The sequence below is a fragment of the Salvelinus alpinus genome, chromosome 5 (assembly GCF_045679555.1).
Source record: "Salvelinus alpinus chromosome 5, SLU_Salpinus.1, whole genome shotgun sequence".
Taxonomy (NCBI): Eukaryota; Metazoa; Chordata; class Actinopteri; order Salmoniformes; family Salmonidae; genus Salvelinus; species Salvelinus alpinus.
The window spans coordinates 94,679,369-94,706,473 of record NC_092090.1 but is presented as its reverse complement, the minus strand read 5'-3'; the positions used below and the strand labels follow the sequence as shown (position 1 = coordinate 94,706,473).

Genomic DNA, 27,105 nt, shown 5'->3' with positions numbered 1-27,105 from the left:
ATTCTCTATACTCACGGCGAAGCTTGACCAGACAGCTAGCTTGTTGAAACTCACATTTCAACTCTCTTTAGATTTGTTTTATATCTTATATCCACCGGTTGTTGATAATTAAAAGGCGAATTGTTATAAAATAGGATCTACTACGTGATCCCAGGTCGGCGTAAGGTAATTTCGGATATTTTTATTATTGGGTTAACTGACGCGCTCTCCATAATATGAAACAACATCATGTCTGCGTGTAACGGAGTTAGCTAGAAAGCCAAATATAGCTTGCTGGCAAGTAGCCTAGTAGAATTTGGTTAAACTCTAAACTAGTTAGCTAACGTTATAGTGAGGTTGTTATTATTATGGTATTGGTCTAGATACATTTTGTACAGAATCATTGGTGTGTAGGTAGCATCAAGGCCTAACGTCAGCTACTTATCTAAAATTAGCCAAATTATAAAACGTTAACGTTAGCTAAAGTAAAGGCCATGGCATGTTTTGAAATACAATGTGTTATTATAATCATAACTAACCTTACTGGCTATCATGAGTTTGATAACCATTTACTTCTATTAATTTATGGTTAGCTATTTGAATATGAACATAGTTAACGTTAACTAACGTTAGTTTAGTAAACCAGGTATCAAAAACAGATTTAGCTATTTTATATAGGCAGGTAACGTTAGATGGCTAGGTAGCCGCCTCCCCCCCTACAATTGCATTAATGTCCTTAATACCTAATATTCAACCATTATTTACATTTTATAAATCTCCAGAAATTACATTTATTTAAACTAAACTAAGTTACGAAATACATTGTTAACAGTACTCACTGGTGTTTTGGATTGCTAAATGGAATGGCCCGTTACTACCTCTCTGTACTTGAACACATGCTAGCTACCTCAATGTGTTGATTTACAATAGTTATTTATCACTGAATAGTGTCAACTAACAAGCTAGTGCATGTAGGCTAGATAATATTATTAAGTGGATCTAGAATGGGAGGAACGGATCACTTTACTCAAAAACAATCTTTTGGTATCTTGTTCAATGGCCAATTTAGCATTTTAGCACTGTTTTCAAGATGGAGTACTTTCAGAACAGAGCTTAAACTGTGACCGTAAGGTTTTCCTCTAGCATCCCAGCTCTGACTCAACATGACTTAAAATGCATAAAAAGGATGCGGTGTGAATTGTTCGACTTGTGTATTTAAAAATGCAATGACCATGTTCCTTTTCTCACTCGGCTGATTATTTACACAAGTGGAAGAATTGGTGCTGTGTTCAAGTGAGGTGCTGCTGCAAGCTTTTGAAGTTATACCCCTTTTCATTTAGGATACGTGCTAGCCTTATTATTCTGTCTGTCTCTCATTGTAGTGAGTTGTATTTTCCCCAGAAAGAGAGCAGATAGAAAGACAGTGCTCATCTTTCACTGGAAGGAAGGAAGGAAGGAAGGAAGGAAGGAAGGAAGGGAACTCTAATTAGTTGGTCATGTTCCTAAGACTGCCAAGGACAGAAGCATACTGTTTCACATCCTTGGTTCCATGGCTCTACAGAAATGCATTACTGAACATGGTTCTCATCAAAAGCAATCAGTTGTGGTGTTTGTGGTCTCTAGGCATTTGATGCTGTAAGAGGAGTAGACATAGCAGCCAACGTTGGTTCCTCTACTCTGCATTTGTACTTCCTTCTCCTAATGGGACTTTGCACTTGTGTGTTTTATCACTTCTGTCTTCAGCGTGTCATTTTCCACAGAATTCTGAGGTTGTTTGGATGTGAAGGGTCACTTTATTATCCACATCTGGGGGGGTGTGTGGAGCCAAACCATGCAATGCAAAACTGTCTTTTTTGACCTTTTATTTAACTAGGCAAGTCAGTTAAGAACAGATTCTTATTGTCAATGTTAACTGCCTTGTTCAGGGGCAGAACAACAGATTTTTACCTTATCAGCTCGGGGATTTGATTTTGAAACCTTTTGGTTACTAGTCCAACACTCTAACCACTAGGCTACCTGCTGCCCCATGTCTTTTTCATTGTTCTGAAGGGAGATCTGCTTTAGGGCTGGGCTCTACTTTTCCTCACCTGTAGAGTCTTATTTTCTAATAATAGCAAACCCAGTTAACTGCCTACAATGTTCCTTTAATGGGTTTGGTAGAGATGGACACTCCTTTAAGTTACGGTTGTGTTATCTTTGTAATGCAGGATGATAGGCCTGCTCAAGCTTGTCCCAGGGAACTGGACCAACTGGAGTGGAGTCATGACAACATCACAACACAATGTTACATCTAATTTGATTTAACCCCAAATCTCTGTCTCGAGCACATAGATGCGTCGCACCTAAGGGCATTTTATAGCCTGCTTCCAGAACTGTTTCTGCTATCATGTCAACTCCTTGTATGTTTGGTATGACAGTGAATTGACATGATGGGACCAACAGATCTGGGACCAGGCTACATTTAACAGCTGTCGGATCTTAATTTGAGCCAGTTTGCTACAGCATGAAAATAATCCTGGAGCAACAAGAAATGTGAATTAATATGTGGATTATAATTAATGGCCATTTGTTTTGGAGGGGTTGATACATTTGTTTTATTTATTTGGGGTCATTCCACCTCAAAAAGTACAAGAACGATGATTCTGACACCCGCCATCTGAGATTGTTCTGAAATTGTTTCTCTTCTTAGAAACAGATAAGATTTAGCATTCCTGCAGCATTATTTGTGGAAATATAATTTGATCTCTGAGAAATTAAGCTAATTGATTGCACCCAAATTGGCCTTTTTTTTTATTTATAGGATTCATATAATATTCAATAAATAAAGTACCTAACATCCGATTTGGACCAAACCTTTTTATAACAATGAGTTCGACATGAGGAATCCAAAAAACTGGTGGGTTTACAATGCTTTCAGAAAGTATTCATACCCGTTTACTTCTGATACATTTTGTTGTGTTACACCTTGAATTTAATATGTATTACATTTAGATTGTGATGTCACTGGCCTAAACAAAATACCCCATAATGTCTAAGTGGAATTATGTTTTTAGAAATTTCTACAAATTAATTAAAAACGAAAGGCTGAAAGGTCTTGATCCCTATTCAATCCCTTTGTTACGACAAGGCTACATAAATTCAGGAGTAAAAATGTGTTTAACAAGTCACATAATAAGTTGCATGGACTCTCTGTGTCCAATAATAGTCTTTAATGTGATTTTTTTGAATGACTACCTCATCTCAGTACCCCACACATACATACAGATAATTGTAAGGCCCCTCAGTTGAGCAATGAATTTCAAACACAGATTCAACCATAAAGGGAAGTGCACCTATTGGTAGATGGGTATACAGTGGGGAGAACAAGTATTTGATACACTGCCGATTTTGCAGGTTTTCCTACTTACAAAGCATGTAGAGGTCTGTAATTTTTATCATAGGTACACTTCAACTGTGAGAGACGGAATCTAAAACAAAAATCCAGAAAATCACATTGTATGATTTTTAAGTAATTAATTAGCATTTTATTGCATGACATAAGTATTTGATACATCAGAAAACCAGAACTTAATATTTGCTACAGAAACCTTTGTTTGCAATTAAAGAGATCATACGTTTCCTGTAGTTCTTGACCAGGTTTGCACACACTGCAGCAGGGATTTTGGCCCAATCCTCCATACAGACCTTCTCCAGATCCTTCAGGTTTCGGGGCTGTCGCTGGGCAATACGGACTTTCAGCTCCCTCCAAAGATTTTCTATTGGGTTCAGGTCTGGAGACTGGCTAGGCCACTCCAGGACCTTGAGATGCTTCTTACGGAGCCACTCCTTAGTTGCCCTGGCTGTGTGTTTCGGGTCGTTGTCATGCTGGAAGACCCAGCCACGACCCATCTTCAATGCTCTTACTGAGGGAAGGAGGTTGTTGGCCAAGATCTCGCGATACATGGCCCCATCCATCCTCCCCTCAATACGGTGCAGTCGTCCTGTCCCCTTTGCAGAAAAGCATCCCCAAAGAATGATGTTTCCACCTCCATGCTTCACGGTTGGGATGGTATTCTTGGGGTTGTACTCATCCTTCTTCTTCCTCCAAACACGGCGAGTGGAGTTTAGACCAAAAAGCTCTATTTTTGTCTCATCAGACCACATGACCTTCTCCCATTCCTCCTCTGGATCATCCAGATGGTCATTGGCAAACTTCAGACGGGCCTGGACATGCGCTAGCTTGAGCAGGGGGGACCTTGCGTGCGCTGCAGGATTTTAATCCATGACGGCGTAGTGTGTTACTAATGGTTTTCTTTGAGACTGTGGTCCCAGCTCTCTTCAGGTCATTGACCAGGTCCTGCCGTGTAGTTCTGGGCTGATCCCTCACCTTCCTCATGATCATTGATGCCCCACGAGGTGAGATCTTGCATGGAGCCCCAGACCGAGGGTGATTGACCGTCATCTTGAACTTCTTCCATTTTCTAATAATTGCGCCAACAGTTGTTGCCTTCTCACCAAGCTGCTTGCCTATTGTCCTGTAGCCCATCCCAGCCTTGTGCAGGTCTACCATTTTATCCCTGATGTCCTTACACAGCTCTCTGGTCTTGGCCATTGTGGAGAGGTTGGAGTCTGTTTGATTGAGTGTGTGGACAGGTGTCTTTTATACAGGTAACGAGTTCAAACAGGTGCAGTTAATACAGGTAATGAGTGGAGAACAGGAGGGCTTCTTAAAGAAAAACTAACAGGTCTGTGAGAGCCGGAATTCTTACTGGTTGGTAGGTGATCAAATACTTACGTCATGCAATAAAATGCAAATTAATTACTTAAAAATCATACAATGTGATTTTCTGGATGTTTGTTTTAGATTCCGTCTCTCACAGTTGAAGTGTACCTATGATAAAAACTACAGACCTCTACATGCTTTGTAAGTAGGAAAACCTGCAAAATCGGCAGTGTATCAAATACTTGTTCTCCCCACTGTATATATTTTTTAAAGCAGACATTGGTTATTACTTTGAGCATGGTGAAGTTATTAATTACACTTTGGATGGTGTATCAATACACCCAGTCACTACAAAGATACAGGCGTCCTTCCTAACTCCGTTGCCGGAGAGGAAAGAAACCGCTCGGGGATTTCACCATGAGGCCAATGGTGACTTTAAAACAGTTACCGTAATTGCTGGACTATTAAGCGCACCTGAATATAAGCCGTACCCACCGAATTTTTTACAAATATATATTTTGTACATAAATAAACCGCACATGTCTATAAGCCGCAAGTGCCTACCGGTACATTGAAACAAATGAACTTTACACAGCCTTTAAACGAAACACGGCTTGTAACAAAAATAAAAAATAAATAGCAGTAAACAGTAGCCTACCAAGAAAGTCAAACTTCATTGCGGTGGCGATTGTTTTGGCTTTCAGTCGGATCTGCACAGTTCCAAAGTCTTATCATCGACTCATTAAGGCCAAGCTCCCGTGCAGCAGCTCTATTTCCTTTTCCAACAGCCAGATCCGTCGCCTTCAACTTGAAAGCTGCATCATATGCATTTCTCCGTGTCTTTGCCATGATGAGGGTGACAAAATGACTACCGTAATCAGAATGATGGGAAGTTTGAGCGCGCTCGATTTACGTCACACGGTGCTCAGTTTTTTGGCGGCATGAATCTTGTGGAAAAAAATAAAAAAACATAAATTAGCCGCGTCATTGTATAAACCGCGAGGTTCATAGCGTGGGAAAAAAGTAGCGGCTTATAGTCCGGAAATTACGGTACATAGTTTAATGGCTGTGATAGGAGAACTGAGGATGGATCAACAACGTTGTAGTTACTCCACAATACTAACCTAATTGGGAGTGAAAAGAAGGAAACTTGTACAGAATAAAAAATATCCCAAAACATGCATCCTGTTTGCAACAAGGCACTAAAGTAATACAACAAAAAAATGTGACAAAGCAATTAACTTTATGTCCTGAATACAAAGTGTTATGTTTGGGGCAAATCTAATACGACACATTACTGAGTACCATTCTCCCTATTTTCAAGAATAGTGGTGGGAACACCTCTATGCTTGAAAATATGGAGAGTGGTGCTCAGGCACACACTTTGAAGACACTGTATGTCCCATTCAACATCCTGATAATACCAGGTTCTGACAACTAGATGTTGGTGTGAGGCTTCTGGGCCTGAGTAACACGCAGTTTACTTTGGGCACGTCAGTCAGGCGGAAATTCAGGATACTGCCCCCTATTAAATGACTAATTTCCCTAAAAAGGGGAGAGGACAAAAACATAACATTCCCTGAGAATACATTACATAGTGATGGGTTCTGTTTTCTTAACTTTTGAAATCATGAAATATAGTTATTCATGTCACTGAGGGAGAAAGGGGAATGTATAATGTTTACATTATGTCAGGATATGTTATTGTTACCCATCAGGGATCCTCTGGGAGGAGAGAAAACAGTCTGGTACAAGTCACCACAGCTGTGAGTTGGGGAGGAGTGAGGCATTTGGGCAGAGGTCAGGTTAGATGAAGTGAGGAAGAACATGTATCACTAATCTTCTAGATAGCAACAGAGGTGTATTGGCTGTTCAGATGTGTAAGGAGGGGCTCAGCATAGGAGAAATTGTTAAATATCAGTGCTTGTGTGAATTTGGTCTTTGTCTTATGCAGCTGTATGACCCAGTGGGTAAATGAACATGGTTTGAGCATGATTAATCGTCCGTGAGGTTTTTTCTCTGTTTATTTAGAACCGAATAATAGTATGAAGAAACCATATTACATGTCAGACATAGAGAACTGATACTATATACTCATTGGCTTTTGACCATTTTTGTTTTCCCCGTGTCAGATATTAGGTACTCTATTTATTGAATATTACATGAATCCTATAAATTAAAATGGCCAATTTTGGGTGCAACAATTAGCATAATTGATTGCTTTCTCAGAGATTACAACATGTTGCAGGAATACTAATCTTTTCTGTTTCTAACTACAGAAACGATTTCAGAACAATATGAGATTGCTGATGTGACATGGAACAATCCTTAGGGCAAATCAAGTCTTGACATTTTAAAGTTGAAATTGCAAACTTTAGAAGCGTTTTTAAAGTTGTTTTAACCCTCGAATACACTACAAGTTTGCATTTCCTGTTGTGTAGGAACATTCTCAGCAACACAAGTCTGATCATGTTAAGATCCTACATATGTACCACTGCAGTAAACACATCTGGCTATGTTCATGTGTAATGGAATAATGAAGAATTTGATCTTCATAGGCCTATCACTGTCTACTAAAAGCTCACTTCAACTTATTCACATGCATGTATTTACAGTCCTACGTTTCTCAAAACAAATCTAGCAATATAATGACATTTTAAGCAGAGGCAAGTCAAGTCATCCAAAATGTTGTGGCTCCATGTAGGGCTAGGCTAGTCATAACAGCTTGTATCTTGTTAATTATTAGGCTATAGCAAGCGCTTACGAGTTCCCTCTGCTCTCTTTGTAAAGGGATGTGCACTAAGACCTTGTGCCAGAGCTAGGCTACTGCAGGCAAATCTACTGTAGGGGAAATGGGAACAATTTGTCCGTGACATTTTTTTACTAGTGCACCTGCTAGTTGTATATTTATGCCGGTCACAGCATTTTTTTTGTAGACTTTAAAGAAAACATGACTTTCTCTTGTACGTAGTAGTCTAGTATTTGTTGCTACTCTTTCTCGAAATTGAAGTGGCTCTGCTGAATTCAAGTCGGAACAACCACGCCGACTTGTGCCACGTCATTATAGGGTGTCTGTAACTGGCATTGTAATTTTGGGGTTTCAGGTAAATCACATGATAAATTACGTGATGGAGAGACTAAGGCTCTTTTATTCATATTTTAATTTAGTCTAATATTATCTTATTGTGTGTGTCGACAGGGAAGTGCTGTTGTCTCCCGTTGCCATGTCTCAACTGCCGTTGCAGTGAACCACAGACTACATCACCTGGAAGGATCTAACTAACCACCATGCCAAGTCTGTTCTTCTGCATTCTGCTCCTGGGCCTGAGGGTCACAGAGAGCCAGGCCAGTGGTAAGTCTATCCAGTGAGATGGAATTAGTGTTTATAGCATATTATATAAGCCTTCTAATACGACTTTAGAAAGGTTACATGCTCATAACAAGTAATAAAGCATCATAACGTTTTATTATCAGATAATATTGATGCTCAGGACTTGATAGAGTCACTAACTGAAGCGTTCTGTATTTGGGTTTTCAAACTGTTCGATGGGTCTGCAGGACTCGCACCTCCACAGCAAGTGAGGCTGGATGCAGACAAGGAAACACAAAAGCTGTCGGTCACATGGGAGGACAGCCACGCCTCTACCTTTGACGTGGAGATTCTTCGCACTGAACTCATGGAGATTGTGTTGAATGTAAGTGAAGTATTATGTTTGATCAAGACTGTGTTTTAAATTTAAAAAGTATATTGTAACAGATCCTTACGCTTTCTTAGCGTCGGTAGGCTACATGTTCACTTGTAGTGTCTTGCTCTTCAGTCGTGTCTCTTGACTGGAGCACGTGCTATTGTCACGGGTGGGATCTGAACCCTGGTCTCCCGCTCAGGAAACCAACGTCTTAACAATTCGACTATTTGTTTTTGGTAGGAGACAGTGGGTGTAACAGAAGACCAGAGCACAGGGAAGCACCAATGGAACTGGACCTCTCCAGTACCCCTGGAGTGTACCTCTCTGTCGGTCAAAGTGCGCTCCAGAGACGGCCAAGATGTCAGCGAATGGAGTTCTCAACAGATACTTCCAGGTTGGTCTCTCTCTGCACACGGGGGGGCTTGCAACACTCCCTATATGTTGTTTTTCCTAGAGGAGGGTAAGATTCACGCCATCAGATGGGAATGAGCACATATCCGGAATCCTCCAAACAGAATTTCTGGAAAAACTGGGGATTTTGGGGAAAGTTCCTGGAATTTTGCAAAAAAAACAGGAATATCACATTTTCACCAATAGCATTATGTACTCAGAAAACAATAGGTGTGGTGAGCTGTACATGTCCTTTTTATGGACAGAATTGTTTTGATGCCAGTAATATCTGGTGGTTTAGGAGGATTTGATGACGATGTGAGTGGATGGGTGTGGTATGGTGTCGTGGTTGTTGCAGACCTACTCAAACTAATTGCTCATCTGGAATAAATTAAGTGTTTTTACAGTGGGGCAGGCCTATGCCGCCATAATCAGCGTTTCTTCTGCATAGAAAAGTATTGAGCGGGTCGCCTAAGTGTTTTTTTGTGGCCGGCTATGTCCAAACAGTAAAAAAAATAAACATTCAGTGTAAACTTAAAGTAATAATACCGTGTGTGTATATATGTGTTTATGTATGTATATACACAGGTATGTGTGTATGTAACCGATGTGAAATGGCTAGCTAGTTAGTGGGGTTCACGCTAATAGCGTTTCAATCGGTGATGTCACTCGCTCTGAGACCTTGAAGTAGTTGTTCCCCTTGCTCTGCAAGGGCAGTGGCTTTTGTGGAGCGATGGGTAATGATGCTTCGTGGGTGTCAGTTGTTGATGTGTGCAGAGGGTCCCTGGTTCGAGCCCAGGTAGGGGTGAGGAGAGGGACGGAAGCTATATTGTTACATGTATGTATGTATGTACAGTTGAATGTGTGTGTGTATGTGTATATATATATATATATAATGTGTATGTACAGTTGAAGTCGGAAGTTTAGAATGATTTATTTCAGCTTTTATTTCTTTCATCACATTCCCAGTGGGTCAGAAGTTTACATGCACTCAATTAGTATTTGGTAGCATTACCTTTCAATTGTTTAACTTGGGTCAAACGTTTCAGATAGCCTTCCACAAGCTTCCCACAATAAGTTGGGTGAATTTTGGCCCATTCCTCCTGATAGAGCTGGTGTAACTGAGTCGGGTTTGTAGGCCTCCTTGCTCGCACAAGCTTTTTCAGTTCTGCCCACAAATTTTCTATGGGTGTAACGCTCGTCTATGTCGTCCTCCTCATCGGACGAGGAGAGGCGAGAAGGATCGGACCAATATGCAGCGTTGGTTGAATACATAATGAATTTATTAAATCAAGACGAAGACGAACACGAAGAACACTTGATAACTACAAAACAATAAACGACGTGACCAAACCTGAACTAGAGAACATATAACATGAACGCACGAACAGGAAGGAACACACGAAAATAAATGAAAGAACGAAACGAAACAGTACCGTGTGGTGCGACATACACAGACACAGCAACAATCACCCACAAACAAACAGTGTGAACAACCTACCGTAATATGGTTCTCAATCAGAGGAAACGTAAAACACCTGCCCCTGATTGAGAACCATATCAGGCTAATTGACAATGAACCTAAACATAGAAACACATAGCATAGAATGCCCACCCCAACTCACGCCCTGACCATACTAAACAAATACAAAAACAAGGAAAACAGGTCAGGAACGTGACAGAACCCCCCCCCTCAAGGTACGAACTCCGGGCGCACCACCTAAAATCTAGGGGAGGGTCTGGGTGGGCATCTGTCCACGGTGGCGGCTCTGGCTCAGGACGTGGTCCCCACCCCACCATAGTCAATCCCCGCTTCCGTGGCCTCCTCCTAACGGCCGCCCTCCATATTAACCCCACTGGATTAAGGGGCAGTTCCGGACGGAGGGGCAGCTCCGGACGGAGGGGCAGCTCCGGACTGGCTGACGGCTCTGGCTGCTGATGGCTGGCTGACGGCTCTGGCTGCTCATGGCTGGCTGACGGCTCTGGCTGCTCATGGCTGGCTGACGGCTCTGGCTGCTCATGGCTGGCTGACGGCTCTGGCTGCTCATGGCTGGCTGACGGCTCTGGCTGCTCATGACAATGGGATTGAGGTCAGGGCTTTCTGATGGCCACTCCAATACCTTGACTTTGTTGTCCTTAAGCCATTTTGTCACAACTTTGGAAGTATGCTTGGGGTCATTGTCCAATTCGTAGACCCATTGGCGACCAAGCTTTAACTTCCTGACTGATGACTTGAGATGTTGCTTCAATATATTCACATCATTTTCCATCCTCATGATGCCATCTATTTTGTGAAGTGCACCAGTCCCTCCTGCAGCAAAGCACCCCCACAACATGATGCTGCCACCCCTGTGCTTCACGGTTGGGATGGTGCTCTTCGGCTTGCAAGCATCCCCCTTTTTTCTCCAAACATAACGATGGTCATTATGGCCAAACAGTTCTATTTTTGTTTCATCAGACCAGAGGACATTTCTCCCAAAAAATATGATATTTTGTCCCCATGTGCAGTTGCAAACAGTAGTCTCACTTTTTTTGGCGGTTTTGGAGCAGTGGCTTCTTCCTTGCTGAGCGGCCTTTCAGGTTATGTCGATATATGACTCATTTCACTGTGGATATAGATACTTTTGTACCTGTTTCCTCCAGTGTCTTCACAAGGTCCTTTGCCGCTGTTCTTGGATTGATTTGCACTTTTCGCACCAAAGTATGTTAATCTCTAGGAGACAGAATGATGGCTGTGTGGTCCCATGGTGTTTATACAGATGAACGTGGTACCTTCAGGCATTTGGAAATTTCTCCCAAGGATGAACCAGACTTGTGGAGGTCTCCATTTTTTTTTCTGAGGTCTTGGCTGATTTATTTTGATTTTCCCATGATGTCAAGCAAAGAGGCACTGAGTTTGAAGGTAGGCCTTGAAATACATCCACAGGCAAACCTCCAAATGACTCCAATGATGTCAATTAGCCTATCAGAAGCTTCTAAAGCCATGACATCATTTTCTGGAATTTTCCACGCTGTTTAATGGCACAGTCAACTTAGTGTATGTAAACTTCTGACCCACTGGAATTGTGATACAGTGAATTAGAAGTGAAATAATCTGTCTGTAAACAATTGTTGAAATGACTTGTCATGCACCAAGTAGATGTCCTAACCGACTTGCCAAAACTATAGTTTGTTAGTTTTCATGACTTCAACCTAAGTATATATATAACTGTGTGTGTGAGTGTGAGTGTGTGCGTGTGTGAGTGTGAGTGTGAGTGTGAGTGTGAGTGTGTGTGTGTGTGAGTGTGGAAAAGATAAAAGCTCGACAGGCAGGAGTATTATTTTGTCATGGCATGGTGCCCATATTGATTTTGTTATGTTCAAGTCATTTAGATACCATGGCAAAAGGTGTAGAATTGCAGGTAGGCCTAATTAGCTTTAAAACAGGTATATTTTATTTCCGCCACAAGGCAAAATGTGTAGAATTGCAGGAAATGTGCATTAAAACAGCTAAATAAGAGGGCCTCTTCAGTGTTCAGTCAGCGACCGTACCATTGGTGATGCCCACCACTCCATTTTGATCTCCATTTTTTTTTCTCCCAGGGTTGGACCTCCCGGACAACACAGACTCACAAATGTACCCAGAGGGGAAAACGGTTCCCGTGGGCAGCAACATGACGTTCTGCTGCATCGTGGAAGAGGGTCAACAGTTTGGAAGCCTGTGGTACAAAGACACACTTGTGAAAGAGAACATGCTGAGTAGGCGGACCTACGCTACCACAATGACCAATCAGGGCCCGTCCAACCCCTCCGGGACCAATGTGGTCTGCAGCAACGAGAAGAAAATGATTATCGCCGGCGCTGTTGTGTTTGTGGGGTGTAAGTCCACTTTGTAGTGTTGCTTCTACTCTCTCGTACTGTCGTGTTCAATGCAGAATTCCCTACATGCAAACCCTCAAACTTTCACTAGTAGTGAATCAATCGCGGCTAAGCTGCATTGTATGTCTTATCTATTGTATGTGAATGTCTACTGGCTAAACATGTTGAGATTTTCCTTGACCATATCCCCCCCCCCCCCCCACCATCTCTAGACCCCCCTCTGCCCAGGGACTTGGTGTGTGAAACCCATGACCTGATCTCTGTGGACTGTCAGTGGTCAAAGGGCCGAGATACCTACCTGTTTGGAATGACCCGTCAGACGTACTACACCCTGAATGGAAGGTACAGTCTTACAAACATTCACATTTCATCCTTTATGTTTCCTGAAGGTGCAATATGCAGAAATCACTCTGCCATTTCCTGGTTGATAAAATTTGAATAATTCTCCTAATTTCAGTTTGTGAGAAAACAAGCACTTGGAGTGTAGAGAATCATTTTACCATCTAAACCGCTGTGAAATAAATTTTCAATTACCAAAATATTTTATTTTCAGCTGTTTGAAACTGGTGTACAAAACTGAAAGTAAATGAGCAAAAACTAAACTTAAGCATGGGAAGCAGAGAAATAGTGCACATAGATCTACCGCTTCTTAGACTTGTTTTCAATGTGAATGACAGATCTATAACTCACATTTCTATGTGAATTTGGTTGGGTCGCCCAAAAAAGTAACATATTGCAGCTTTAGATATGTCTGTGTTGCAAATGGCCTCTTGTCAAAAGTAGTGCACTGTATAGGAAATAGGATGTAATTTAGGACTCGTCCCTATTGCATAACTTGGCTATTGGAGGGGGAAAAAAGCTTCCAATAATGTATACTTTCATCCATTTTCTTTGCCATTTGGAATGTTCAGGAACTGCCCCAAAGCCAGGAACAGCAACATGCGTTGTGGTTTGGAGCAGTGGGATGGGAACTGGACCCTAATCGCACGCAACCTGCTGGGCGAGTTCAGGCTAACAGACGCAGCCGAGCTGGGTCACAGAGGTAAGTGCTGCTGTTCGATACAGTCTCATTATTATTAAATATTATTAATATTAGAGGACTGTATGTAAACCTCAATACAACAAGTCCACAGCATCAGCAGTGCTGCAGAGCAAAGTCTTTAAACACTCTTTTGAATGTAATGTTTTTGCCAGTCCGCCCAGTGGCCCCTGTGAATTTGACCACCCCAGAGGTCTATAGCTGGAATGCCAGTGTGGGTTGGCTCTGGAAGTATAATGGTTACGAGAGGCTGTCCCTTATCTGCCAGGTGCAACGGACCAGCCACTTGAACAGCAGCACGGTGAGTGGACTTAAAGGGGATTATTTATCCAATATACATGTTTGGGTTACATTAAAGGACAAGTTTGTTTGTTTCTTTTTTTGCGATTTTCACTTGGTTTTGAGAAACTTACCCTATCAGTTAAGTGAAATCGCAAAACAGGTGTCCGTCTGGACACTTTTATAACATGCCATTTACATCAAATGGAGATTTGGTTGAAAAAAAGCAAACGGGTCATTTTAATCTTACCTTGAGTAAGCCAGTAGTGACAGCATCCACAATAACATGTTGTTTACCTTTGCTACAGGCAGTAGCTAACATGATATAGCATCATCCTCAAAAATGGATGTAATCCAATATCCCTGATGTTACCAAACGTCCTCACAAATGTTTTGTGATACATTTTTGGAATGTTATTTAAATTATAAGGGAGTAAGGAAGTAAGGAGTTAGATATTTAAGGGGGAAATTGGAACATCTCAAAACATTCGACCACTACCACCTTTATTCAATTCTATTTCAACGAGGCGGTGACCATGAAAACATGTAGGAAAGGATCATGTGAATAGGTATATGACATTGAAATAATATATTGTATGCTTATGGCTTTGTGTTGTCTTTAAAAAATAAACGAATCTAGCAAACCTACACTGGTTACGGACTGAACACAGTGGTACTGAAGGACCTGCAGCCCGATGAAAAGTACAGCGTTAAGGTTCGCTGTGGATCCCAGAAGAACTTCTGGAAATGGGGAGAGTGGAGTTTGCCGCTGAGTTTCCAAACCAAAATGGACCGTAAGCACACACCCCTGTCATTGGAGATATTTTTGTGAACATTATTTTATTTAAATATAAATAGTGGTATTGAGATGAAATGCTATACAGAGGTATACACTGACAGAGATTATATATATATATCATACAAAACATCTAAAAGAAATGAAAACAATCACAGTAACATTTAACTCTGAAATGAGACTTGACATTCCATTGACTAGGAGCTGCCTTTGCCCTGGTCATGACGCATTGATATGTTTGGTTACATGGCATTGCTGTTTCCACACATACTGCTTTCATTAGACAATAAGGAAAACACTGAAATGCAGAACTAAACACTATTTTAAAAGATGGAATTCTGCAGTAGGGGAAACGGCGCCACTAGCGGCTCCACTGCCGTTGTTATTGTTTTTGTTTTGTTGAGGAAGCAGAGCTGGGGAGCATGGTGCATCATGGTAAAACATGTTGCAGTACATATGCTGCTGTTCTGTCACACGTGTCAGGGGGGAAAACAGTGTTCATTGTTTGCAGTAACTTCTTTGTTGTAATGTCACCAACGGCCGTGGCAGTTTCACCATTAAGGATTCCCAGCTTTAAAGCTCTGTTTTTTCTCCTGTGCCTGTGCCAGGCCCTGTTGCTCCTGACATATGGCTGTGGATGGACAGCGACAACCTAGGCCGTGTTTTGTGGAAAGTGAGTACTACCTAGCTGCTTATCATAATATTCTGAGTGTGTGAGTGGTCATGTGAGAAAGTAGCTACAATACTAAGGGCCTTTTCCAGACTAGTCCTGGATTTAAAAGCACTTTCAATAGAAATACTCCATTAAGCATATTTTCTTTTGTCCAGCACGAGCCTTAATCTGTGTCTGCCAAACTGTTCCTAAATGTACTCCTCACCGGCTATCCATTTCTCCTCAAGCCTCTAACAAAGAGCGAGAGCCACGGCCAGATCAGCGGTTATGAGGTGATCCTGTGGAGCCCAGAGGAGAACAGCCAACAGACTCTCACCCTCCACCAGAGCGTGTATAGTCTCCCCATCAACGTGACTGACCGCGGGAGTAAAGTCACGGTCATGGTCACCGCTCGGAATCCTGCAGGAGTCTCCCTCCCTGCGAACGTTGTCATCCCCAGACACTTGCCAGGTAAGAATGGGGGGATAAGGGTCGTCATCCCCAGACACTTGCCAGGTAAGAATGGGGGGGAAAGGGGTCCGAATTCAGCATCTCAGAATAGGACTCCGGATCTAAGATCAGTTTGGCTTTTGAAATCATCAATGATAGGGCACTCCTGCTCTGAGCCGCTTTATGAATACTTGCCATGGCACTCTCTCCTTTACACATGTAACTTTAAAAGTGATGCATGTTGGGAAAAATAGGGCTCTTGGACTGAGACTGAACTCTGACTATCTTTTAGATGCAGAGGACACCACCATCTCCAAGGTCGCATTCAATGGCAGTGGGTTTCCCCTGTCCTGGGTGGCCCATGCTAACGCTAGCTATGGCTACGTGGTGGACTGGTACAACACTAGCTGCACACAGGACTGCAATGTGGAGTGGACCAGGGTGGCAGCGGACAACACCAACACCATGGTTCAATCCGGTAAGTCTGGGATGAGAACTTTTTTTTTTTCAAGTTTACATAATCGATTTAGTGTGTGACTGGCCCATCTGCATTTGTCAGAAAGCCAGTGTATCACGGAGTGTGTCTCAATAAATGCTTTTTTCTCCTTCGCAGGTAACTTTTTTGCAGGAGTGAGATACACGTTCTCTTTGTATGCCTGTTCATCGGAGTCCACTGTGTTGCTAGAGAGGTGGCATGGGTACATGCAGGAACTGGGTAGGTTGGCTGACAATTGAAGGACTGCAATTGAGCATATTGTATTCGTCTTTTCTGGGATATTTTACTCCAAAAAACACATTTGAGTATTTTGTTCGTTAATACACTACGCTTGTCTTAAAACCTCTTTGGGCTAGGCGTGTCTCAAGCGACCCACCTCGACAACATCCGGTGAAATTGCAGAGCTCCAAATTCAAATGACAGAAATCGTAATATTAAACTTTCATGAAAATACAAGTGTCATACATCATTTAAAAGATACACTTCTTGTTAACCCAGCCGCATTGTCAGATTTCAAAAAGGCTTTACGGCGAAAGCACACCATGCGATTATCTGAGAACAGCGCCCCGCATACAAAAGCATTAAAAACATTTTCCAACCAAGCAGATGCATCGCGAAAGTCAGAAATAGCGATAAAATAAATCCCTTACCTTTAAAGATCTTCATCTGGTTGCATTCACAAGGGTCCCTGTTACATAACAAATGGTCCTTTTGTTCGATAAAGTCCTTCTTTTATATCCCAAAAGAGTAAGTTTATTTGGCACGCTTCATTCAATAATCCACCGGTTCCCACTCGTTCAAAATGCATACAAAATTAATCCCAAACGTTACCAGTAAACTTGGTTCAAACATGTCAAACAACATTCCTAATCAATCCTCAGGTACCTTAAAATGTAAATAAACAATAAAATTTAAGATGGAAAATAGTATATTCAATACCGGAGATAAATAACCAAGTGCGCACCTTCACCGGAGAGTGTCACAATCATTTTCCAACCAAGCAGATGCATCACGAAAGTCAGACATAGCGATAAGATAAATCGCTTACCTTTGAAGATCTTCATCTTTTTGCAATCCCAAATGTCCTAGTTACACAATGAATGGTCGTTTTGTTCGATAAAGTTCTTTATATCCCAAAAATGTCCGTTTATTTGGCGCGTTTGATTCAGAAATACACCTGTTCCAACTCGCCCAACATGCCTACAAGGGAATGTAAAAAGTAACCTGTAAACTTGGTCCAAACATTTCAAACAACGTTTCTAATCCAACCTCAGGTACCCTAATATGTAAATAATCGATAAAATTTAAGACGGAATAAACTGTTTCCAATACCGGAGAAAAACAACGAGGAACGCGTAGTCATTCACGTGCACCAAAATACTAGAGTCCTTCTGAGTGACACTTATACGAATACTTCTTAATTAAAGAAATTAAAAAACATCGAACAATTTCTAAAGACTGTCGACATCTAGTGGAACTGCAATCTGGGTCCTAATAATTTGGCTTCCCCATAGAAAAGCATTGGCAAGTCGAATGACGAATGACCTCCAAAAAAAAAAATCCTGATTGGATTGTCCTCGGGGTTTCACCTGCCAAATCAGTTCTGTTATATTCACAGACATTATTTTAACAGTTTTAGAAACTTTTAAGTGTTTTCTATCCAATACTACCATACATATACATATCCTAGCTTTTGGGACTGAGTAACAGGCACTTTACTACTTTACTTGGGTACCTCAGTCATCCAAACTTCCGAATACTGCCCCCTATCCCTAAAAAGTTAAATTATATATTAAATTGCTTAGATCATAGGAATCACTGTGCTGCCATATTTATATACCTATCCAAGGCCTTAGGCCTTGTCAACCATCCCCTACTCATTCAATGGTTGTCTGAACTTCAATGGTTGTCTCCTGTCAGACAGGAGACCATGTGTGCTTTCTGATGGTGTCAAGTTACCTCGATATTACTAAAGGTGTCCCGCAGGTGTCGATTTTGGGTCCTGACCTCTTTACTATTTATATAAATAATATTGGGCTATTTGCAAAGACCTGTAACATTCCTCAGTATGCAGATGACACTTATGTACTCTATTGTCCCTACGGCTGACTATGTTGGACCTGCAATCAGATATTGTCCCTACGGCTGACTATGTTGGACCTGCAATCAGATATTGTCCCTACGGCTGACTATGTTGGACCTGCAATCAGATATTGTCCCTACGGCTGACTATGTTGGACCTGCAATCAGATATTGTCCCTACGGCTGACTATGTTGGACCTGCAATCAGATATTGTCCCTACGGCTGACTATGTTGGAGCTGCAATCAGATATTGTCCCTACGGCTGACTATGTTGGACCTGCAATCAGATATTGTCCCTACGGCTGACTATGTTGGACCTGCAATCAGATATTGTCCCTACGGCTGACTATGTTGGAGCTGCAATCAGATATTGTCCCTACGGCTGACTATGTTGGAGCTGCAATCAGATATTGTCCCTACGGCTGACTATGTTGGACCTGCAATCAGATATTGTCCCTACGGCTGACTATGTTGGAGCTGCAATCAGATATTGTCCCTACGGCTGACTATGTTGGACCTGCAATCAGATATTGTCCCTACGGCTGACTATGTTGGACCTGCAATCAGATATTGTCCCTACGGCTGACTATGTTGGACCTGCAATCAGATATTGTCCCTACGGCTGACTATGTTGGACCTGCAATCAGATATTGTCCCTACGGCTGACTATGTTGGACCTGCAATCAGATATTGTCCCTACGGCTGACTATGTTGGAGCTGCAATCAGATATTGTCCCTACGGCTGACTATGTTGGAGCTGCAATCAGATATTGTCCCTACGGCTGACTATGTTGGAGCTGCAATCAGATATTGTCCCTAGTTGATTTAAAATTGTTACTTAATGCGGGAAAAACTAAATGATATGTTTTCTTGTAGCAATATTTTTGATGGCTTACACATTTATGCATTGGATGGTTCTTTCATCGAGCATGTTCCAGCCTATAAATATTTGGGTTTTTGGAATGACAATAATTAGACGTTTAAAAAAACATACGGATGAGCTAGTTAAGAAGCTGAGATTTAAAGTAGTCTTCTTTTATAGAAATAGATCGTGCCTCTCCCTAAACAGCAGGAAGCAGATTGTACAGTCAACTTTCCTGCCAGTTCTTGACTATATGGTGACACTATTTATTGGAATGCAGAAGCCACTACTCTTAAACCTTTGGATGCCGTCTACCATAGTGCCATTCGCTTTATCACAGGAGACAGTTTTAATATGCATCACTGCATCCTGTATCAAAAGATTGACTGGTCGTCATTAATGTCCGTAGAGCATTCCATTACTCCATTTTTGTTTACAAAGCTCTACAACAGAAGTTTCCAAGCTACCTCACTTCACTGTTAAAATATAATAACATGAGATACCAAACACGTTCACAGGGTTGGTTAACTCTCAAGGTTCCACTAGTAAGTATCGATCTACAGTGGCAAGAAAAAGTATGTGAACCCTTTGGAATTACCTGGATTTCTACATAAATTTGACCTGATCTTCATCTAAGTCACAACAATAGACAGACACAGTGTGCTTAAACTAATAAATTATTGTATTTTTCTATATTGAATACATAATTTAAACATTCACAGTGTAGTTTGGGAAAAGTATGTGAACCGCTAGGCTAATGACTTCTCCAAAAGCTAATTGGAGTCAGGAGTCAGCTAACCTGGAGTCAAATCAATGAGACGAGATTGGAGATTTTGGTTAGCGCTGCCTTCCCTATAAACACTCACAAAATTGGAGTTTGTTATTCACGAGAAGCATTGCCTGATGTGAACCATGCCTCGAACAAAAGAGATCTCAGAAGACCTCAGATTAAGAATTGTTGACTCTAAAAGTTAGTCCACGGTATGAGAAATTGTCTATAAATGGAGAAATTTCAGCCCTGTTGCTACTCTCCCTAGGAGTGGCCGTCCTGCAAAGATTACGGCAAGAGCACAGCGCAGAATGCTCAATGAGGTTAAGAAGAATCCTAGTGTCAGCTAAAGATTTACAGAGATCTCTGGAATATGCTAACATCTCTGTTGACGAGTCTACGATACGTAAAACACTAAACAATAATGGTGTTCATGGGAGGACACCATGGAAGAAGCCGCTGCTGTCCAAAAATAACATTGCTGCACGTCTGAAGTTCGCAAAAGTACACCTGGATGTTCCACAGCTCTACTGGCAAAATATTCTGCGGACAGATGAAACTAAAGTGGAGTTGTTTAGAAGGAACACACAATACTGTGTGGAGAAAAAAAGTGTACAGCACACCAACATCAAAACCTCATCCCAACTGTAAAGTATGGTGGAGGGAGCATCATGGTTGGGGCTGCCTCAGGGCCTGGACAGCTTGCTATCATCGACAGAAAAATGAATTCCCAATTTTATCAAGACATTTTGAATGTAAGGCTGTCTGCCAATTGAAGCTCAACAGAAGTTGGGTGATGAAACAGGACAATGACCCAAAACACAGAAGTAAATCAACAACAGAATGGCTTGAACAGAAGAAAATACTCCTTCTGGAGTGACCCAGTCAGAGTCCTGACCTCAACCCGATTGAGATGCTGTGGTATGACCTCAAGAAAGCGGTTCACACCAGACATTCCAAGAATATTGTGGCACTGAAACAGTTTTGTAAAGAGGAATGGTCCAAAATTCCTCCTGACCGTTGTGCAGGTCTGATCCACAACTACAAAAAACATTTAGTTGAGGTTATTGCTGCCAAAGGAGGGTCAACCTGTTATTTAAATCCAAGGGTTCAGATACTTTTTCCACCCTGCATTGTGAATATTTACAAGGTGTGTTCAATAAAGACATGAACAATTATAAATGTTATTAGTTTAAGCAGACTGTTTGTCTATTGTTGTGACTTAGATTAAGTTCCTAAAATTTGATGATCAATTTATGCAGAAATCCAGGTAATTCTAAAGGGTTCATATACTTTTTCATCCCACTGTTGGTAAATCCTCCTTCAGTTTTAGTGCCGCTCATTTTTGGAAAACTCTGGTCTCTCTGGGGCAGTTTAGGACTTCAAAGTTGAGTGGATTTAAAGAGAATTGCAACTGTTTGGATTGAATATAATTAATTGTATTTGTGGTGTTTGAAGTTGTAGTATTGATTCTGTATGTCATTTTTATGGATAATTTAGAGTTTGTGGTATTGTTGTCCTCAGGGTAGCATTGTAAATGACTCCCTGGTCTCAATGGGTTCCCCTGAATTAATCAAACAAAAACAACATATGGTCTCAACAGTTTAAGATAAATCAAAAAGTGTGCTGATGAAGCGTTTTGCGTCATATGATGCATTTTCTATTTCCACACTTTCCTTCTGTGTACTAAAAGTGCTCTATCTACAGTAGCAAACCTGACGGCTTACGTGTACAATTTTATGGGACAGTATCAACAGTGGACTAATGAACAAAATACTCAAATGTGTTTTGAGTGAACTATCCCTTTAAATATCTCCTTGTCACATCTGACCCTCCCTCTCCCCTCCTTTGCAGTTCCGTCTCGGACCGTCTCCAGGCTGTCACCCAACCAGGAGGGCTCTGACGTCCAGCTGACCTGGGATCAGATTCCACTGGAGCATCAGAGAGGCTTCATCCTGGGATATACCGTCTACCTGACCAACGCATCCCACCTCACACTACTGGGTAACCCTTCACCCCTAACCCTGCCGGGTAACCCTTCACCCCTAACCCTGCCGGGTAACCCTTCAGACTTTACCCTACTGGGTAATTCTTCGAACTAGCCCCTGGCCCTGGATTTATAAACGTCTCAGAGTAGGAGTGCTGATCTAGGATCAGACCCCCCCCCCCCCCCCCGTCTAATGTTATTCATTTTGATAGAAATCAAATAAATATAAAAGGCTAAACTGATCCTAGATCAGCTCTCCTACTGTAGTACACTTTAGGAATTTTTGTCATTCAGTTTGTCATTCAATCATTGACAGAACACTGGTCTGAGCTAGCTAGGTCCCAAGGCTGTAATCAGAAAAACTCTGCCTCACACTGTGTATTATAGAGCTGGGCCATATGGACAAAATCGATATCGTGATAAATTGTCACATTTTTAGCGATAATGATGAATCTGCGATAAATGACAATACATTTTTGAGGGGGGGATGCTAGAGCTGGGCGAATTTAAATTTAACTATTTTGCTCGATAACAACAAAACAATGAAGGTTTTAATGGAGTTAGTCCTACTTTACATTAGCATCAGGGCTCTCATTTATTTCCCCAGTGCCAAGTAAGACAACTGAGATGGTAACCTATGATGATAAATAAAAAAGCTATTTCATCTAACATATCCAGGAAATGCATGATGGATATTTTGATATGCAACCTGTCAACATACCGTAGGATCCAGAATTATCCGATTTTATTTTTGGCTCGTCAGAGAATTTGCCAACATCTTTGTGCACATTGGACTATAATCTATATTATACACCACCTGAGGAAGGGGGAACTCAGAACACTTAGCTAGATTGATTAATCAATCTAGCAACAATATCATATTTGGAGTTAGCAATCGGCCTACATGGCTATCAGTAAATGTAGACTAATTTCCTACAGAACTTTCCAGCGCTAGGCCTAGGCTATTTGTTGGAGACCAATTCACTGCAAATTGCGCGCTCCGCCCGACTCGGCTCCGCGGGCGCATCAAAACCATACTAACTACAGCCTACTCCGGTTGTAAAGTTGTGCGTGAACTCGATATTAAGAGGTGAGAAATATATGATATACTCCCAGAAAGCTGTGACTCTCCTCTAACTAGAATAACAGCAGTTGCTTTGAAAACGTTTTATTGTTGCCGCAATAGCATTCTAAGCAACGGTCATGTGATTGTGCTTCTCAGAATGCATCTGTCAGTCCTCTGTGCGCACAGTGGGGAGAGGGAGTGAGTGAGTAGCTGACAGCCAAACGGGGACAGGAAGATGGTGTCATAGCAGGAATCAACATAATGCATAAGCTATTACTACTGTTGATCAGATCATGGTTCTAGAACAATTTAGAGCAACGTTGTGTAGCAAAATCATCGGATATTATCGGCGTAAGCAAAATGCTTTGTTAAGACGATTTCAATGTCGTTGTCGGTCATTTTAGGTTTATCGTCCCAGCTCTATGCATACATATACTGTACATACATCAGTGGAGGCTGTTGAGGGGAGGACGGCTCATAAAAATGGCTGGAATGGAGCAAATGGAATGGCATCAAACCATGTGTTTGATGTATTTGATACTATTCTGCTCTAGTCATTACCACGAGTCAGTCCTCCCCAATTAAGGTGCCACCAACCTCCTGTGACATACATACATACATACATACATACATACATACATATAGCCCTCAACAAGGACATATCAGTGGGCTGTGTTTAAGCCTCTCAACCTGAGGAACTCACCAGTGGTAACCATGGACAACATCTATGTTTCCTCTCTCTCTGATTGACAGCCAACATCACAGATCCACAGCTTACCAACCACACAGTCAGGAACCTGGTCCTAGGTTCCTACAAGTTCACTGTCAAGGCCTACACCGCAGCAGGGGAGGACGGAGGCGCCACAGTGTCCATCTCACTGGAGCCCTACAGTATGTTCTGTCAACATTCTCTCACAGTTCTCACAGCTGTTTTTAGGCCTCACAGTATGTTCTGTCAATGTTCTCACAGCTGTTTTTAGGCCTCACAGTATGTTCTGTCAATGTTCTCACAGCTGTTTTTAGGCCTCACAGTATGTTCTGTCAATGTTCTCACAGCTGTTTTTAGACCTCACAGTATGTTCTGTCAATGTTCTCACAGCTGTTTTTAGACCTCACAGTATGTTCTGTCAATGTTCTCACAGCTGTTTTTAGGCCTCACAGTATGTTCTGTCAATGTTCTCACAGCTGTTTCTATGCCTCAGTTTTTTACAGTATGTTCTGTCAATGTTCTCATAGCTGTTTCTATGTCTCACTGTTTTACAGTATGTTCTCTCACATTTGTTTGTTGTACTCTTGGATTAGAATTGATCAGTGCTGTAAGTAATGTGTTAGTATTTGACTGCTAGTATGTGTAGTAGTCATTCTGTGAGTTTCATGGCAGTGGTTTTAGTCTGCTCCGATTGAACCAGGATGCAAAGATATGTAAAAATAGTTTTATTTCTCCAGCACAGCACCATGGCATCTCTAATATTTCCCTTTCTTTCCTGTAGCCTATTGGCTGATTATGGAGATCCTGGTTGCTCTGGGCGCCATGACCTGTCTCCTCATCGTCATCACCATCGCTTGCTACAGGAAGAGGAAATGGTAGGCTCGTGTTTCTCACTGCTTTGGCAGAGTCAAAAGGAATAAGTTGAAGTTGCCCGTAGAGACACTGATCTTGGGTCACTTTTGCATTTACCAGCCATTAATGGTTATAAAGCCATCGGATTGGGGGAGGGGAAGCTGATCCCATATCTGAACCTAGAGGAAACTTCACCACGGAGCCAGTAAACTAAATCACCAACACCAGATTGTCTGTTATAATTAAGCAATAAGGCCCGAGGAGGTGTGGTATATGGTCAATATACCACGGCTAAGGGCTGTTCTATGCACGGCGCAAAGCAGAGTGCCTGGATACAGCGCGTAGCTGTGGTATATTGGCCATATCACAAACCCCCGAGCAGGAACAATAAATGTTTTGTCATACCCATGGTATACGGTCTGATATACCACGGCTTTCAGCCAAATCAGCATTCAGGTCTCGATCCACCCAGTTTATAAACAGAGAATAATGTTCTGTTTTTTGTTTTTCATGAAAAGGGTGAAGAAGGCCTTCTACCCTGAGATTCCAGAACCCAAGCTACCAGGAGAATGGGGGATAACACAGGTAAGCTCTCTGTTCTTATCCTATCAGTGTGGCCTAATCCCTTCTAGTCACTGGGTTCTCTTTCTCCATCTTCACCATCTTGTGGAAAACATGATGCCAGGCACAGGACTAATATGTGTTTGTTTCCAGGGGACGTTGGACGTGAAGCCCTCGCCCCACAGCATGGTGCACATCGTGGAGGACTCTGTGTGGGACTCCAGCAAGGAGGCTCTAGTGACCGTTCCCGAGGAGGACGAGGAGGGTACAGGCGACGAGGCGGCCGACACCGACGAGCCCACCTCGCTTCGCTACTACAACCAGGTGGTGGAGGAAGGCTCCTCCTCCCAGCGTCGTCCTCATGCTTCCGACTCCTCAGCCTCCTCCACCGGCTCCATGGACTCAGGACACACCGATGTTACCTACACCGGCATCCAGACCTCGGCCTGCTCCCTGGCCCCCGTGGCCCACTTCCAGCCTCAGCCTGATGCATCCCAATGCGTTGGCGGTGGAAGTTACCGGCCCCAAATGCAGTCTGCATCATGCCCCGAGGAGCCCCAAACTGGCCCTGAGGAGCACCTTCAGCCCCCTGTGGGCTCTTTTGGAGGGTACCAGCCCCAGTGCTCCTGGAAACAGGACTCTCCCGAGGCTGATGGCGACGGCGGCGGCTTGGACCAAGCCTGCCTGGGCAGCCCTACCTCGGTCACCTCCTCCCAGTTCCTGCTCCCTTATGACACCTCAGAGGAGGGCAAGGAGCACCCGTCATCAGCAAGCACCTGGTTCCACAATCTCCTGACAGGAAAACCCTGAGGCAGCCCAATGTCATGACGACGAGTCATGCCTTCTCGCCACTGCCTTCTCTCACCTTCCCTACCGGCATTTGTTGATGTTACAATACACATTTCAATGTTATGTTTCTAAGCTCATGTTGGTGTGAATCTACAAATGGACACTCTTAAGAGAACACTAATTACATTAATCCTAGTTTTGCTGGACTGCATTTGTGGAGATTGAGCAGTTTGTGCTACTGAAAGAGTTGAAGGCATTCCTGTTCAAAGAAAGTTGACAGCATTTTCTAAAACATATGCCCTGAAAATCACCGTGACGTCTGCTACACATACTAGCAGTTAGATTCTAACATTATTAATGAAAAGGTCTGAATTACTTATTGTTGTCCTCTGGAACTTTCTGGAAATAGCAAATATTCACTGAAATAAGCTAGTAGTATATGGAAAAATGTACTATCATGTTATATTTTGTTGTGTATTTTTGTGTTTTCGTTCTAAGCCAGGGGCATCAGAAGGTGTTAAATGTGGAAGATAAGTTAGTTCCCCCCCATTGTTTTAAGTATGCATTTGAAAAACACCGCTTTTCACTTGCACATTCTAAGATATAACACAATTTTTTCTGTGTTTTGCATGGTTGTATTGTTAGATATATTGCAGATATGTTGGGCCTCCACCATTGAACTGTTGATTGTTCTACAGCCCTTTACCAAATCACGTCTTGACAGTTTAAACAAACATAAGTGTTGCCTTGAAAATGTTGTGCTTCCAATCATTTTGGCCTGTTTCGACAAACCTTCTTTGCCTTGTAGATAGATATGGGGTATCAAAACAACTGAACACATTATGCAGATTTGCATCATGGGATTTGGAGTTTACCCTCCAATGCAGTGGGATATGGATATAGAGGTAATCCTCCATAATAGTGCAACGCAGGCTTGGGGTCAATTTCAATGTAGTCAATTCAGGAAGTTAACTCAAATTGCAATTAAACATTTGCTCAATGCTTTTCAACGAAAAGGAATTGGACTTTTCTGTTTACTTTCCTGAATTGAAGTGGAATTGACCCCAAGCCTAGCACAGTTTAAAAATAGATTATTGTCC

At 42.1% G+C, this 27,105-nt stretch overlaps 1 protein-coding gene across 2 annotated transcripts; it reads left to right on the top strand.

Annotated features, from left to right (window-relative positions):
• lifra (LIF receptor subunit alpha a) lies at positions 1–26,759 on the top strand. 2 transcript variants are annotated; one of them, XM_071404258.1, is made up of 18 exons: positions 1–165; positions 7,881–8,033; positions 8,240–8,376; positions 8,608–8,761; positions 12,340–12,615; positions 12,828–12,957; positions 13,527–13,657; positions 13,810–13,955; positions 14,574–14,727; positions 15,338–15,402; positions 15,630–15,852; positions 16,124–16,309; positions 16,445–16,546; positions 21,896–22,045; positions 23,848–23,985; positions 24,585–24,678; positions 25,174–25,240; positions 25,370–26,759. In XM_071404258.1, the coding sequence occupies exons 2-18, from the start codon at positions 7,970–7,972 to the stop codon at positions 26,024–26,026; spliced, it is 2,874 nt and encodes a 957-aa protein (XP_071260359.1). In that variant the 5' UTR covers positions 1–165; positions 7,881–7,969; the 3' UTR covers positions 26,027–26,759. The 2 variants fall into 2 exon arrangements, with proteins under 2 accessions (XP_071260359.1, XP_071260358.1); XM_071404257.1 differs by having other exon boundaries at positions 15,630–15,897.
• Positions 26,760–27,105: the final 346 nt, after the last annotated feature.